At 48.8% G+C, this 15,275-nt stretch overlaps 1 protein-coding gene across 5 annotated transcripts in view; it reads right to left on the minus strand.

Annotated features, from left to right (window-relative positions):
- Positions 1-4,246: 4,246 nt before the first annotated feature.
- The window catches only part of CFAP99 (cilia and flagella associated protein 99), a 46,774-nt gene continuing 35,745 nt past the window's right edge, over positions 4,247-15,275 (minus strand). For all 5 annotated transcript variants that reach the window (XM_046657242.1, XM_046657243.1, XM_046657245.1 and 2 more), the window contains 5 exons: positions 7,950-8,091; positions 7,576-7,727; positions 6,475-6,680; positions 4,699-4,861; positions 4,247-4,446 (listed from right to left, as the gene is read on the minus strand). In XM_046657242.1, the coding sequence (XP_046513198.1) occupies positions 4,330-4,446; positions 4,699-4,861; positions 6,475-6,680; positions 7,576-7,727; positions 7,950-8,091 (780 nt within the window). In that variant the 3' untranslated portion in view covers positions 4,247-4,329. The remainder of the gene's footprint in view (positions 4,447-4,698; positions 4,862-6,474; positions 6,681-7,575; positions 7,728-7,949; positions 8,092-15,275) is intronic.

Raw genomic sequence — 15,275 nt, forward strand, 5'->3', positions numbered from 1 at the left:
GTTCAACTGCCAGAGCTAGACTTGGGAATGGATTTGGCAACCAGGAAAGAGAGCCCAGCTAGTCCCTCTTGTTCTGAAAATACCCAGATCTCAGGCCATGGCCATCATCTCTGGTCCCTAGGCACTCTCAGGCAGTAAGGAGGTCACCCCGGAAGCCTTGGGATGGGCTGTTTCCTAAGAGGGGGGTCTTTACCCAGAAGATTGCGTCATATATGCAAATGACTAAGCAGATCAAAACCAGTGCATTAATGTTTTTGTGTTGAGTTTATGGAGCAGTCTCTGTGTTTATTTTATGTAATTGTAAGGGAATTTGGCATGGTAGAGCATCAGATAAATCTGATTCCAGTGTAAAATATATGGTTGAGTATTTGATTTTGATAGTGATTTTAAGTTGGAAGACAAGATTTTTCAAAGTTTGTGATCATAATTGGAATACTAAAGAGAATTTACATGTTTAAGAGAAATGTAAACATTTAATATATCTATAGGGATTTTAAAATACTTGGCAGGGCAGCCAACTGAAATGCTAAAAAATAAAAGTAGACATTCCATGTATAAATGCACTTTATTTTTTTATCTTAAAAATGAATTATTTTTATTTAAATATATTGGTTAGTGTTCAAGTCAAAATAGGTATTTAAATAATCTGGATAATTCAAGTTAAAAACATTAATTTCATAATAGAACTATTTAAAGGAAAAAAAAACATGATGCAAACATTCATCAACTGAAATTAGTTTTCTCAAGATATCACATTCTGTTTAGGGGAGGATTTTAGTTTTGAATTTAAGCAAAAAGCTATAGCCACATATAGTGAATATTAAAACTAAATTCAACTAATTGAAACCCTATAAGAATCAGTGTTCACTTTGAATGAAAATTACTTTTATCACACAAGTATCTCAATTTTAAATTCTCAGCACAACCAAACCTTACCTATACAGAAAAGATAAATGATAGATAGATAGATAGGTGACAAATTTCACCAGACTTCTATAAAGGCACTTTAAAATGTTTAAGGGAATTTCAGCTTATAGATGGGACCATATGTGATGAATCAAAACGATGGTTAAAAATGACCAGATTTAGGGGCCAGCCCAGTGGTATAGTGGTTAAGTTTGCATGCTCCACTTTGGGGGCCTGGGATTCGTGGGTTCAGATCCTGGTAGTGGACCTACACACCACTCATCAAGCCATGCTGTGGCAGCATCCCACATACAAAAATGGAGGAAGATTGGCACAGATGTTAGCTCAGGAACAATCTTCCTCACCAAAAAAAAAAAAGAGAGAGAAATGATGATTGAAAAAAAAATGACCAGATTTATAAATAAGATTAGTAATTTGAATTTCGCAGCCTAAGGAAAAGCTAGAGTTTTTTATTTGTAACTTGAATACATTAAAGAGGTAGTGTTGAAAAGCAAAGTTATGACAAATACCACTTTCATGTTCAAAACTACCCTGAAGGCCTCTCCAAACCTCACTTGACCCTGAACTTGTGGTGTGAGCAATCCTGGCTCCCTCACAAATAGTGCCTCCCTCCCGCCCTGAACATCCCCAGCTTAGAGAAAAGTCTGGCACCTCAAAGCTTCCACAATGCTACACAGCTAAATTCAGAATCCTGAGTCTCACACCAAAACCTGAATCTCTGTAGATGAGGCCTGAGAATCTGCTTTTTAACTCTCTCCAAAGAAAGAACCCCTGCCCAAGTGAGTTTCAGATCCTGTCAAGCAGGGTCTTCTGGCTGAACTTACGCAGGAAATACACTTAAGTGGAATGTCAATTCTCCAGGTGGTCCAGAGAGCTTTCTCAGCATCAGCTGGACCTTATCTCCCATGGCTGGTCCTTCTTCCAGGGGCAACTCGATTCTCTTTCAAAGGGCTCAGGCAGGGAGGGGGAGGCAGGGATCCACAGTGTGAATGAAGGCCCTCAGCTCTTGAGGGTATGTCAGTTAGCTCTTGCTTTAGAACAAAGCTCAAAGCTCAGTGCTTTAAACAAATAGGCATTTATTGTTGCTCATGAATCTACAAGTTAGAGGTGGGGGGTCTGGTCCTGGCCAGCCTCACATGTTGGCATCCGCTGGTTTGTAGGGGGGTCGAGGATGGCCTCCACTGGGACAAGTGGCTCTCCTCCACATGGTGTCTCATCCTAGCAGGATCCCCTGGACGTGTTTATGTGGGGTCTGGGCACCATGCTAGAGAACAAGAGGGAGCTCTGAGGCCTCTTGAGGCCCAGGCTCTGATCGGGCACACAGCCACTTCTGCTGCACCCTGTTGGCCAAAGCAGGTCAGCGCAGACTGAAGGGCTGGGGGAAACAGTCTCCCTCTCTTGATGGGAGGTCACAAGGCAAGGAACATGGATACGAGGAGACATTTTGCCATCAATCTACCACAGAAGGCCTGCCCTCAGGCCACAACCTCAGGGGATGGGCAAGGTCTGCTCCCACCCAGGTTTGCATGGAGCAGAAGCCCCAGGTGTTCTCAAAGCAGCCCTGAGCAGCTCCCCAGTCCAAGAGGGTAGGTAGGGACCTGTGAACTGCCAACCAGCATTGTTGCCAAAAGCACCCTAAGTTTATTGGGCCATCACTTCTCCCCTCTGTTCAGAGGCCTGTCTGATAGGTGAAAGGTAATTCTCTCCTCCTGCTACAGTGCTTGCTTTGGGGACCCATGCAGACCTTCCCCCCTGCAGGAACTGGCTGCATGTTCAATTCAGGCCAGTGAGACTGGAGATGTTCACATAAGGCTTCCAGGATAGAGTGGTTTCCTTCCGAAGGGAGCTGCCAGGGAGAGATGGCCCTTCTTCCTCTGGATGTTGTGAAGGTGGAACTGCTACCAGCTTGGAGGCAGAGTTCCTGGATCAGGCATGTCCTGAAGTCCACCCTACCTTTGGATTACCAGTTATGGGAGCTAATAATTCCCCTTTTGAAACTCTCAGAGCTCCTGAGGGACTCTCTCACTGGACAGGTCATCATCAATGTTCTTCCCTCTACATCAAATGAAATGGATTTGAATCATATAACATAGGATATAAAAAATGTTTATTTTTTTAATGAAATTTAATCTGTTCCCAGTTCTAATTTGATAGGGAGGTGGGAAATTCCTCTCTTTACAAGCCCAGGTTGTGGGAAAGTCCTGGGGTTCTGACATGACTCAGAATTTTGGGAGAGAACTTTGGTCTTTAGTCTGTTCTCATTGTGAGATGTCCACCTTCCTGGTCTAAATGTGCCGTGGGGTTCTCCTTGGACGGAGGGAGGATGTGGCTGTGGGGGATCTCTCTCCTGGATATCTATCCACCTGGCAGTTTCCAGCCCCTCCCTTACTGCCCCTCACCACATGGGCTTGCCCATACTCTCCTTCCCAGGAGCTGCAGCACACTGCTTGGTTCCTCAGGCTGCGTTTCACCGGCTGGATTTCTCTAAGCCAGCCTGTCCTCCAGGCTACACCCTCTCCAGCCTGGTCCTGGGTCCGAGGACCCAGGAGAATGAATCTGTCCTGGTCCCCCCCCGGGCGACCTCGTGCCCAGTGGCCCCAATCTTGTTCCTTCAATGATGCTGGAGAAGTTGGGACATGCTCTAAAGCCACCCAGGCTTAGATTCGGTCCCATTGGTGCCCGGTTTCGGTGCCCCCTCTTGGGGCAGATCACTTCACCTCTTTGAGCACCAATGGCCTCAGCAGAATGGTGGCCGGGGACAGTTCCTACATCCCCGCCCTCCATCGCGGTGAGGTTTACGTGAGATAAGGCATGAGAAGGGCCGGTTCCTCGCGGCTCAAGAATCCTAGTCCCTTCGACCAAACGCACACCCACAATCACACGCGCAGTCTTGGGCGTCCCCAGGTTAAGCCACCAGACTCCAGGCAGAGAGTGGGGATTCCAGGTTTCCACGTGCAGAGGGGGCTCTGGGAGGTCCGAAGAGGGGGCGCCGGGAATGCCTTGTGCTGGGCCGGAGGTAAGGGCCAGAACCTGGGTTAGGGTGGCCAGATTTAAAATATAAACAAAAACATAGATAAATTTGAACTCCAGATAAAGAGTGGATACTTTTTTTTAGCATAAGTTTGTCCCACGCAGTAACTGGGCGTCCTGTATTTCATCAGGCAACCCTGCTCTGGATAGTGGAGACTGGGGCTGGGTGGGGCGTGAAGCAGGGGTGCGGAGGCAGCGAGCGGCGGGTTGGGGTGAGGATAGAACCTGGACGCGGGGGGCGGGGGAGCAGGCCGGGGACGGGGAGAGAGGAGGAACGGAGAGGAACCGGTGGCCCGGGAAGAGGAGGCGCACACCGCCGGCCTCACGCTTTATTTGGGCGGGGTCGCGGGGTCTGGGGCGTGCCCGCCCGGCTCAGGCGGCCTCCAGGCGGCGCGCGGGCCCGCAGGCCGAGCCTTCCTGCTGCAGCGCCCGGAGTCTGCGCTCCCGGCTCCGCTCCAGCTCCAGCCAGTGCTGCGCCTCGAGCTGCGCCTGCGGGCCGGCGGGCGGGGAGGTCGAGGTTAGCAGGGCTGGGGCCTCCCCCACCCCCCGTGCAGCCTCCCCGCCCCTCCCTGCGGCCCGCATCCCGGCCCGACAAGGTGCCGGGAGTCACCCCCAGGGTCCGCTCCCCCCGGACACTGCGTCCCCTCGCCACACCCGACACCGCGCCCCTCCACGGCCTCCCCATTCGCCGCGCCCCGCCAACAGCATACCCGCCCCCAGCCTCACCCCCCCGCGGCTCACCCGCGGCTTGGGGCGCGCGGCCCGCGGCGCCGACACGTGCAGCAGGGCCGCCTGCTTGTGGCGCTCGGCCGCCTTCTCCTCGATCCTGCGCTGCAGCTCGAGTACGCGCTCGTCCTGGCAAGGCGCTCCCGGGCCCACCGACAGGGCTTTCTTCTCCTCCCACCTGGGCAGGCGACAAGGCGGCTTAGGAGGGGCCCCCAACCCCAGGTTAACGGAAGGGATTTAGGTGCGGGCGGAGAGGCCCTCCGAGGACAGCGCGGGTGAGGGTCCCCCGGCGCCTCTACCATTTTACGATTTGTACTTCCCATTGTGAGAAAGTATTCCATGTGTTTTAACTATGGTATCTGGGGTAAAAAAGTGAGAGCCTCCTTTTATCTCGCGCTCCCCCCGCCACTCTCTTGCCCAGAGGTAACCGCTGATAATATTGTTCTATCTTTACAAGTCTCTTCCCTACGAGGTAGGCCATTTTTCCTGCCCAAATGAGATGTCATTATACAGACTGTTCCCTGACGCCTTTGGCTGAGGTGCACGTCACAGCATCAGGGCATTCGCAGGTGCTGTTCCCTCGGCCACCATCGCTGCCTGGCTGACTCCAGCCCCCTGCCCACTAATCATGCTCCTGGTGAATTAATGCCATGGGGGCTGCACGCAGGGGGCTCCAGAAGCTCTGTTAGTGGGTTTGGACCCTTACAGTTTCCCCACCACCAACCAGACTGCAAATTTGGCTCTGTCAGGCTAAGCCCAGGGGCTGGGAACTGGTGAGGTCTCCCAGGTGCATGCCACATGAGGACCTGCTGCATGGCCAGCCAGCCCTCCCTGGGCAGCCCTAAGCAGTTGTCACAGGCCTCCTCTGAATTGTAACCAGAGAAGCAGTCACTCAGGACCAATAGCGATGGATTTTGTGAGTGTCCTTCTTTCCGTCCAGCCCACTATCCTACCCTACCCAAGCTATACTCAGGTACTTTCTCTGGAGCCCTGAACCGTACTATGCTATGACAGGGCTGGGTGCCACCTCCCCTGGGGCAGCCTTGCCCCCCGGATGGGACCAGGCCAAGGCCCAAAGGCCAGCCTGACCCCAGGGGTGACACCAACTTGTGCCTGACCAAGCTGCCACAAGACAGCCACATGGGACTAGAAAAGTCACCACAGTGTCCCAAAAACAAACAAAAAGAGTGTGGGTGCATGCTCTCCATTAAAAGAGAGGAGAGACGCTTGACAATCGAACTCTGTGTGTGAACCTCAACTAGGTCGTGGTTTAAAAAGAGAAAAGAAAAGGGTACAGCAAACAATCTTTAAAAGGTTATAGCAAACAGTCTGGGGACCCCTGGAGACATGTGAATGCAGACAGGATATTTAGATGACACTGGAAATTTAAAAATTTTTTAGTTGTGTCATTGTGCTGTGGTTATGTAGGACGATGTCCTTTTTTCAGAAGATGCGCCCCAAAGATGCCAGTATTTCCAAATGGTTCTGCAGAGACAGATAAATAGCTAACTAGCAAGATGAAGCACATGATCAAAGGTCATACCCGTGATCTAGATGCAAAATGATCGAATCTAGGTCATGGGTAAGCCATCACTGCACGATTTTTTCACCATTTCTGTATGCCTGAAAATTGTCTAATGAAATAATAGGGGTGGGGGAAGTTATTGTAAGGGAGCTGCCTGGGGAAGGAGGGTGGTGAGTGTTGCGAGGAGAACCTAGTCGCACAGGAGGGTGCAAAGGCAGGCTTGCTGCTCCCTGCTCCTGGGGTGCCCGCCTAGGCCAGGTACCAACCTCAAGGCTGCAGACCTGCCCATGGCTGCGCGGCACAGCGAGATCTGCTCCACTGTGTTCTGCAGCTCCTGGCTCTTGGCGCGTTTGCCCTGGATGATCTGGTCCCGCTTCTCTTCCTCCTCGCGCCGCTGGCTCTCCTTGAGCAGGGCCAGCCGCTCACGCAGCTCCATGATGGACATTTCTCCTTCCAGGCCATACCCGGGGATCTGCAGGGTGGGTGGAGGAGGCCTCTGGCTGGGAGCTAGGACCATGCCCAGCCTGCTTGGCCATCTCCTGTGCCCTGGCCTTTCCTCTGCACCAGTACTGGTGCCCCTCCTCTGTTCCACAGGCCTGGCCCCATGCCCAGGCTTTCCCTCCTTCTGCTCAGTAGTGCCTGTGTATCATGTCCTCCATCCAGCTTCTCCAGCCTGGGCCCCCCTCTACAGCTCTAGACCCATGTAGTGACTAGACATCTCAGCTGTGTGCCCTGCAGGCCCCTCCACTGTGGCAGGGCCCAAATGGACCTCACTACTGTCTCCCCAGGCAGGACCCTGGGGCCTGGGCAGAGAGCCCTTCAGACTCTGCATACCCACTGGGACCAGGCCAGGTCCCCCTCTGGCTCCCACGGCCCTCCCAGGCCTGCCCCCACTTCACCAGGTGCCAGCCTGGCCTCTCATCGTGCTTCTCACTCAGGCTTCCAGGCCCCGGTGCCCTCCTCTTGGCCTCCTGCTCAGCCTCTGGCCTTTGTGCACCTACACTCTCCCTACACTGCCTTTCCCACCTGGGCCTGGGGAGTCCCTGGACCTTGCTCACCACGCAGCTCCATGAAGCCTACCTTGCCCCACCCTCAAAGGGCCCTGGCCCCCTGCCCCCTTGGGTTACAGAGGTCTCCCCAACAGCACTGTGAACTCTTGGGCCAGACCCAGGCCTCTAGCACGGTGGGTGCAGGGTCTACAGCAGGGCATGGGTAGCCAGGTGGATCTCAGCTTGGGGCAAGATGGCTTTTGGCTTTGGTGGGAGTTCTAGACACGCCCTTCCATGGCAATGCCAGGCACAGCAGGACACAGGGAGGCTCCCCGAGATCACTGGATGGGGCATGGGCTCCAGGGGCTGTGTCCTCACCTGGGTCAGGTCCACAAGCTTGCCCTTGCGTGTGGGCTGCATCTCCAGGGCTCGCAGCTGGGAGATGAGCTCACATCGTTGCCTCTGCTCCTCCTTGGCTGCCTCTGTGCTGCGCTGCAGCAGCTCCCGGCTCTCCTCTATCACCTCCTGAACTTGGGGACCAAGGAGGGTTCTTAGGGGGTCAGAGAGCAGCCTGGCAGGCACTGGGCAGGGGATACCTTCCCTGGAAGGGCCTGCCCGACCCCAGCCATCCCTTGAGGGCACTTCAGCCCTCACTGACCACAGTGGCTCACCCAGGTCGGGATACCAGCCCAGATGTGAATGGGGGGGAGCAGAGCTGGGCACTGCCTCATAGCACTTGACCCCCACCATACCTATCTGCTGTCGGACTTTCAGGAGCTTTGTCTGTGCCACCTTAACATTCTTCTGTGTCTCCAACACCTGCTCCACCAGCTCCTTCATGGACCTTTCCTCCTGGAGTCGCCTCTCAGCACACTGCTGCATCAGCTCAGCTGTCTGCTTGGACAACCAACCTGCCATGGTCAGAGCCGGAGGGGCCCTCTGGAGCAAGCCTGGTCCTGCCCTAGCCCTGGGAGCAGCATGAGGCCTGGGTGGGACAGAACTGGCCCCTGACCCCGAATCACCCTGGAACCTGGATCTAAGCTCATCAGCACCTAGTGGTCCCCTGGAGGTTGGGCCTAATGGGGAAGTTCCATGTCATGTCCTCCCTTCTTCCACTGTGGTCCTGGGGGGTGTGACCCAGAACCACACAGCCACCTCCCCAGATCTGACAATGAAGCTGAGGGGTATAGCCAAGAGAGTCCTGGGGAAACCAAGTCAGAGCCACTGGGCTTGCCCTAAAGCCTATCCACGCCTGGACTCCAGTTAAGAGATAAGGGTACTCATTGCTTTGAAGCCGTGTGGAGCTGGGTATTCAGATACTGCCCAGGTCTGTGTATAGGACATGCCAGCCCCCAGGAAGCCCCAGAGTCCCTGTCACATGGGCTCCCCAGGGCACGTCCTGATGGTCATCCCACTCTCTTCTTTCTTGTGGTGCCTCAGAAATGCACAGCCCCAAGCAGGGCATGGTTTTGCTGCTTTGAACTGCACATAACTGGAATTGTCCTGCTGTCGCTGTTGCGTCTCCCCTCTTCTGCTCAGCGTCTCATTTATTAGTTTCATGCACAATATCACCTGGATTATAGCTGGCTTATTTTTGTGGCTGTATATTTTGGGCAATATATCACAACTCTTTGATCCATTCTACCCTTGATGGACATTCAGGTTGTTTCCAGTTTGGGGCCATTGTGAACAATTCAGAATAATATTTTCAGCCCTCAAGATACTACAAAGGACAGCATGGGATTTATACCTCCTGTCACCAGCCCAGCACTGGCAGGGAGCTATCGGACTCCCAACCCCTGGAAGTTTATGCAACTGGGAGCTCATCTTCAACTGCATGGTAAGTGGAGAACCAGCCTGTGGGCAGCCTGGTCTCCAGGGTTAGAGGCTGGGCACAAAGTAATCCTTTCATAAAACAGTTTGCTGGTGTGTATCAAAAATGGCTCTTGACCATCCCTTTCAGTGCTGTGCAGTTTCATTCCAGATCCTAAGAAAAGGAACCAGGGCTCTTGGAGAAATGGCTATTTAGAGTTGGGGCAGGGAGGATGCAAGATGAGCCTGGAGCATTCTATAGTACCATAAAGTAAGGAGGTGCTCAAAACACAAAAGAATAGTGGGCATGTCAAAGGGACCCAGGAGCCAACCTGAAAGGGCTCCCACTGGCCAAGCTAGCAGCAAAATAAATAATGCCATATTGGGTTACAGCACAGTATGAAATAAATATGCATAAGTCCACACTGATATGAACAAGTGATTAAATCAGTGAATAAGTGGGGAAGAAGAGACAAGTTTCCCATGCAGAATTGCAAATAACCACCCGCCTCCTTGAGTGTGGGCTCCGTTTAGAGACCCCCTTCCAGAGAATACACTATGGAGAGGGGGATAACTGCAGTGGAGAGACCTGGCCAGGTGATGAAGGTCAACATCCACATGGTAAGTTTGTTGATGGCAGCACCCTGGATAGGATGTGATGAAAAGGGCACTTCACCTCTGTGGTCTCCCTCCCACACCCATCTAATCATGAGAAGCACACCAGACACATCCCAGTGGAGGGACGTTCTCAGATATCTGACCAGCATGCCTCAAACTATCAAGGTCATCAAGAACAAGGCAAGTCTGAGAAAATGTCACAGCCAAGAGGAGTCTGAGACATGACAACTAAATGTAATGTGATGTCCTGGATGGCATCCTTGTCAGAAAAAGGACATTAGTGGAAAAAGATGAAATCCGAATAGAGTGTGGAGTTTAGTTAAGAGTCATGTACCAGTTGTGACAAATATACCATGGTGGTATATAGTGGGTTGGTGTTCCCCCAAAATTCATGTCCACCTGGAACCTCAGAATATGATCTTATTTCCAACTAGTTAAGGATCCAATAAGTACTTAGTTAAAGATCTCGAGATGAAATCATCCTGGAGTTAGAGTGGGCCCTAAATCTAATGACAAGTGTCCATATAAGAAGAGGAGAGGACAGAGAGAAGACGGCCATGTGAAGATGGAGGCAGAGACTGACATGAGGTTGCCACAAGCCCAGGAATTCCTGGGGTCATCTGGAGCTGGAAGAGGCGAGGAAGGATTCTCCCTCAGAGGCTTGGCAGAGAGCACGGCCAAGTCCACACCTTCACCTCGGGCTTTGGGCCTCCAGGACTGTGTTTTCAGCCCTCCAGCTTGCAGTGCTTTCTAGGGGGGCACTGCACCACAGACGTTACCAGCGGAGGAGGCTGGGTGGGGAGGATATGAGACCTCTCTTTGCAACTTTTCTGTGATTCTTAAAACTGTTTGAAAAGAAGAAGTTTATTTTAAAAAATGCTTTTGAAAACTTTGTAATAATAAGTTGGAGAAATGTGCTTGTATGGAAATATGAGGTGAAAAAAAGTGGGCTATCAAAACATATGAGGAGTCTTATTTCAAGTAGGGAAACTACGAGCAGAGAAAAAAAGATGCCTGGACTAGGATGTGTCCTGGGGCCCCCAGCTTGGCTGCACTGTCACCAGTGGGGCAGCAAGGAGACAGCTGGGAGCCTCGCTTGGTCTGGGAGCGAGGAAAAGAGGCAGCATCTCCCTGCTCTCCAAAAATGCAACTGGAACCAGGGAGGCAGCATGGGCCCGTGGAGAAGGCCCCAGCTTGGGAGAAGACACACAGGATTTTAAGTTCTGCCTCCACCCAGACCAGCTGTGTGACCTTGGGCAAATCATTTGCCTTCCTGGTTGCAGTGTCTTGGCTGGTAAGTGAAGCTGGTGGTGCCAACCTCCTCAGCCACCCTGAGCACAGCACACGCTCGCTCATGACAGAGGCATCCCCATCAGTCGCAGCATCAGCATCAGCGCAATGTCAAGGTTCAGCAGAGAAAAGGAACGAGCACACGAAGATGGAAAAGAAGCATAAAAGCCACAGCTGTGGGTGGGAGAGGCAAGCCTGCAGAAGGTCGGGGCCACCAGGGCAGTGAACGGCAGGGCAGCTAGCTGGCTGGCGTCCTGGGACCAACTCCTGGCTCTGTCTACTCTGACATAACCCTCAGAACAGTGATCCTGTTGGATTCCACTTAGGGCCTGGGGTGGCCTATTGTACCCTTGGGCCCTACGATGGAGGTCCGACTGTGTTTTCCAGACCTCTCCACCCTTCCCACAGCAAGCACCACTCGAACGGGGGCTGCTGGCTGACCTCGCATCAAGCAAGGGCTTCCAGTTACCAGCACGGGGACACCTTCAAAATTCAAGTGAGCTTGGAACACACCCAACAGCGCTGATGTGACCAAGCAAACAGAAACGCTGAGAGGGCCTCCAAACTAAACATCAGACTGAATACTTGGGTAAAACGTCCCCTGGAAAGGGTCACCCTCCCCACTAGAGTGGTATCAGAGGAGGCCTAGTGGAAAGTGAAGACTTTCACCAGCACCCAGTGGTACAGAGGCCTCTCCTGCCATGCTTACCACGTGACAGTGGAGGCCACATGGGGAGCAGTTACAAGGTACTCCAGTCAGGGAGATGTATGCAGGTCCAGCCAGAGCTCTTACCCACAGTAGTGAGGAGCCCCCACCCTCAGGGGTCAGCAGAGGCCAAGTGGGGAAGCTGGACTGCTAAGCCCACTTGGCAGTCATGTGGTGGTGTCCCTCTGACACTGCTCTTTCCCTGCCAGATAAGATCCACAATCTCATAATGTAACACCCAAAATGTCCAGGTTTCAATCGAAAATCACTCATCATACCAAAAGCCAGATGATCTCAAACAGAAAGAAGACAGACAATCAATAGATGCCAACACTGAGATGACAGAGATGTTAGATTTGACAGAGATTTTTAAAGAAGCCATCATAAAACTGCTTCAGCAAACAATTATGAACATTCTTGAGACAAATGAGAAAATAGTTTCTGCAAAGAAGTAAAGTCTTAGCAAAATAATAGGAGACATAAAGGAAAGCCAAATGGAAACTTTAGAACTGAAAACACAACAAATTAAATAAAAACTTCAATGGATGGCTTCACTAGCAGAATTGAGGGAAAGAGTAAAGAAACAGTGAACTTGAAGATAAAACAATAGAAATTATGAATCTGAACAAGAGGGAGAAAATAGACTGAAAACACCAGCAGAACCTCAAAGACCTGTGGGGCTATAACAAAAGATCTAACATTCCTGTTGTCAGAGTCCCAGGAAAGGAGAAACAGGACAAGGTGGAACTGAAGAAGTATTTCAAAAAATAATGGCTAAAACTTCCCAAATTTGGCAAAAGACATAAACGTTCAAGAAGCTGAGTGAACCCCAAAGAAATCCATGCCAAGGCACGTTATAATTAAATTTCTGAAAACTAAAGGCAAAGAAAAACATCTTGAAAACAGCCAGAGAAAAATGACACCTTACTTATAAGGGAAAAACTACTTGAATGACAGTGGATTTCTCATCAGAAATCATGGAGGCCAGAAGGAAGTTACACAATATTTTTCAGATGTAGAAAGAAAAGAATAATTAACCCGGAATCCTATACCCAGCAAAAATATCCTTCAGAAAAGAAGGGGAAATAAAGATAATCTTAGATGAAGGAAAACTAAGTATTTGTTGTCAGCAAACCTACCCTGAAATAATGGCTAAAGAAAGTTCTCTAGACTTTCTTTTTAGGAAGAAAATGATAAGAGAAGGAATCTTGGAACATCAGGAAGGAAAAAAGAACATGGTAAGCAAAAATATGGATAAATACAATAGATTTTCCCTCTCCTCTGAGTCTCGTAAATTATGTTTAATGGTTGAAGCAAAAATTATAACACTGTGTGGTGTCACTCTAAATATGTGTAGAGGAAATATCTAAGACAATTCTATTATAAAATGGGGAGGGGCCAGCTCGGTGGCGTAGCAGTTGCGCTTCAGTGGCCTGGGGTTCACTGGTTTGGATCCCGGGTGTGGACATGGCACTGCTTGTCAAGCTATCCTGTGCAGGCGTCCCACATATAAAGTAGAGGAAGATGGGCACGGATGTTAGCTCAGGGCCAGTCTTCCTCAGCAAAAAGAGGAGGATTGGCAGCAGATGTTAGCTCAGGGCTAATCTTCCTCAAAAAGAAAAAAATGAGGAAGGGAAAGGGACATAAAGGGAGGTAAGTTTTCTACATTTCACTCAAATTGGTAAAATGATGACACTAGTAGACTGTGATAAGTTATGTGTGTGTAAAATACCCAGCGCAACAACTGAAAAAGCTATATAGACACTATTTCTATATAAACACTATAGAGAAATCAAATGGAATTCTACAAAACTGCAAGAAAAAGAAAACAGAGAAACAAAAATAGAACAATCAGAGAAGAAAAAGATGGCAGACTTAAGTCCTAACACGTCAATAACTACATTAAATATAACTGGTTTAAATACACCAATTAATAGATTGATAGAGTTAATTATAAGACATTTCCAAACTATATGCTGTCTACAAGAAACTCACTTCAAATATAATGATATAGACAGATTAAAAGTATAAGGATGGAAAATATATATCATGCAAAAATTAATCAGAGGAAATCAGGACTGTCTATATTATTATTAGATAAAATAAACTTCAGAGCAAAGAAAATTACCAGAGACAGAGACGGATATTATATAATAATAATACAAGGGTCAACTACCGAGGAGACAGAGCAATTTTAAATGTGTGTGCACCAAACAATGGAGCTGCAAAATATGTGGAGCAAAAACTGACAGAACTGAAAGGAGAAAAAGGCAATTTCACAATTACAGCTGGAGACTTCAACACTCTTCTCTCAGCAACTGATAGAGAAACTAGATAGAAAGTTAGCAAGGATATAGAAGAACTCGACAATTCTATCAACCAGCCCGAGTTTATCAAGATTTACAGAACACCAAACAACAGCAGAACACACATCCTTTTCAAGTGCCCACAGAACATACACCAAGATAGACAGTATTCTGGGCTAAAAAACACACCTCAACAAAGTTAAAATAATTGAAATCATATTGAGTGTTTTCAATAACCACAATGAAATCAAAGTAGAAATCAATAACGAAAGATATCAAGAAAATCTCCAAATGCTTGTAAACAAAACAGCACACTTCTAGGTAATCTATGGGTCAAAGAGAAAACCTCAAGTGAAATGAGAAAAATACATTGAATTGAATGAAAATGAAATACAACATATCAAAATCTGTGGGACACAGCTAGAGCAGTAAATGAAAGGAAATGTGTAACACTACAGGCTTACAGTAGAAAAGTCTTATGTCAGTAATCTAAGCTCCCATCTCAAAAACCTAGAAAAAGAAGAACAAAATAAACTTGAAGCAAGCAGGAGGAAGGAAATAATAAAGCACAGAAATCAATGACATTGAAAACAGTAAAACAATAGAGAAAAATCAATGAAACAAAAAGCTGATTCTTTGAAAAGGCCAATGAAATTGACAAATCTCTAGGAAGTCTTATAGAAAAAAGGTGAAAAGACACAAATTACCAATATCAAGAATGAAACAGGGTATATCACTATAGATAGACCCTACAGTCATAAAAAAAGAGGTGGTAACAGAATATTACAAAAAAACTACATACATAAATTTGGCAACTGAGTGAAATGGACCAATTCCTCAAAAAACACAAACTACTACAACTCATATAATATGAAACAGATCATTTGAATAGCCCCGTAATTTTTAAGAAAATTGAATTTCATTTTTTTTGAGGTAACTGTGTTTTTTTTTTCTCCCCAAAGTCCCAGTACACACTTGTATATCCTAATTGTAAGTCATTCTAGTTCTTCTGTGTGGGATGCCACCACAGCATGGCCTGACGAGCAGTGCCATGTCTGCACCCAGGATCCGAACTGGCGATCCCTGGGCCGCCAAAGCAGAGCACATGAACGTAACCACTCAGCCATAGGGCCAGCCCCAGAAAATTGAATTTCTACTTTTAAAACTTCCAAAACAGAAATCTCCATACCTAGATGATTTCGTTAGAGAATCCTACCAAATGTTGAAAGAATTAACACCCATTCTACACAACCTCTCCTGGAAAATAAAAGAGGAAAGAATACTTGCAAATTCATTCTGTGAAACTAGAATTACCCTGATACCAAAACCAGACAAAGATAGTACAA

This window comes from Equus quagga, chromosome 3 (assembly GCF_021613505.1).
Source record: "Equus quagga isolate Etosha38 chromosome 3, UCLA_HA_Equagga_1.0, whole genome shotgun sequence".
Classification (NCBI taxonomy): Eukaryota; Metazoa; Chordata; class Mammalia; order Perissodactyla; family Equidae; genus Equus; species Equus quagga.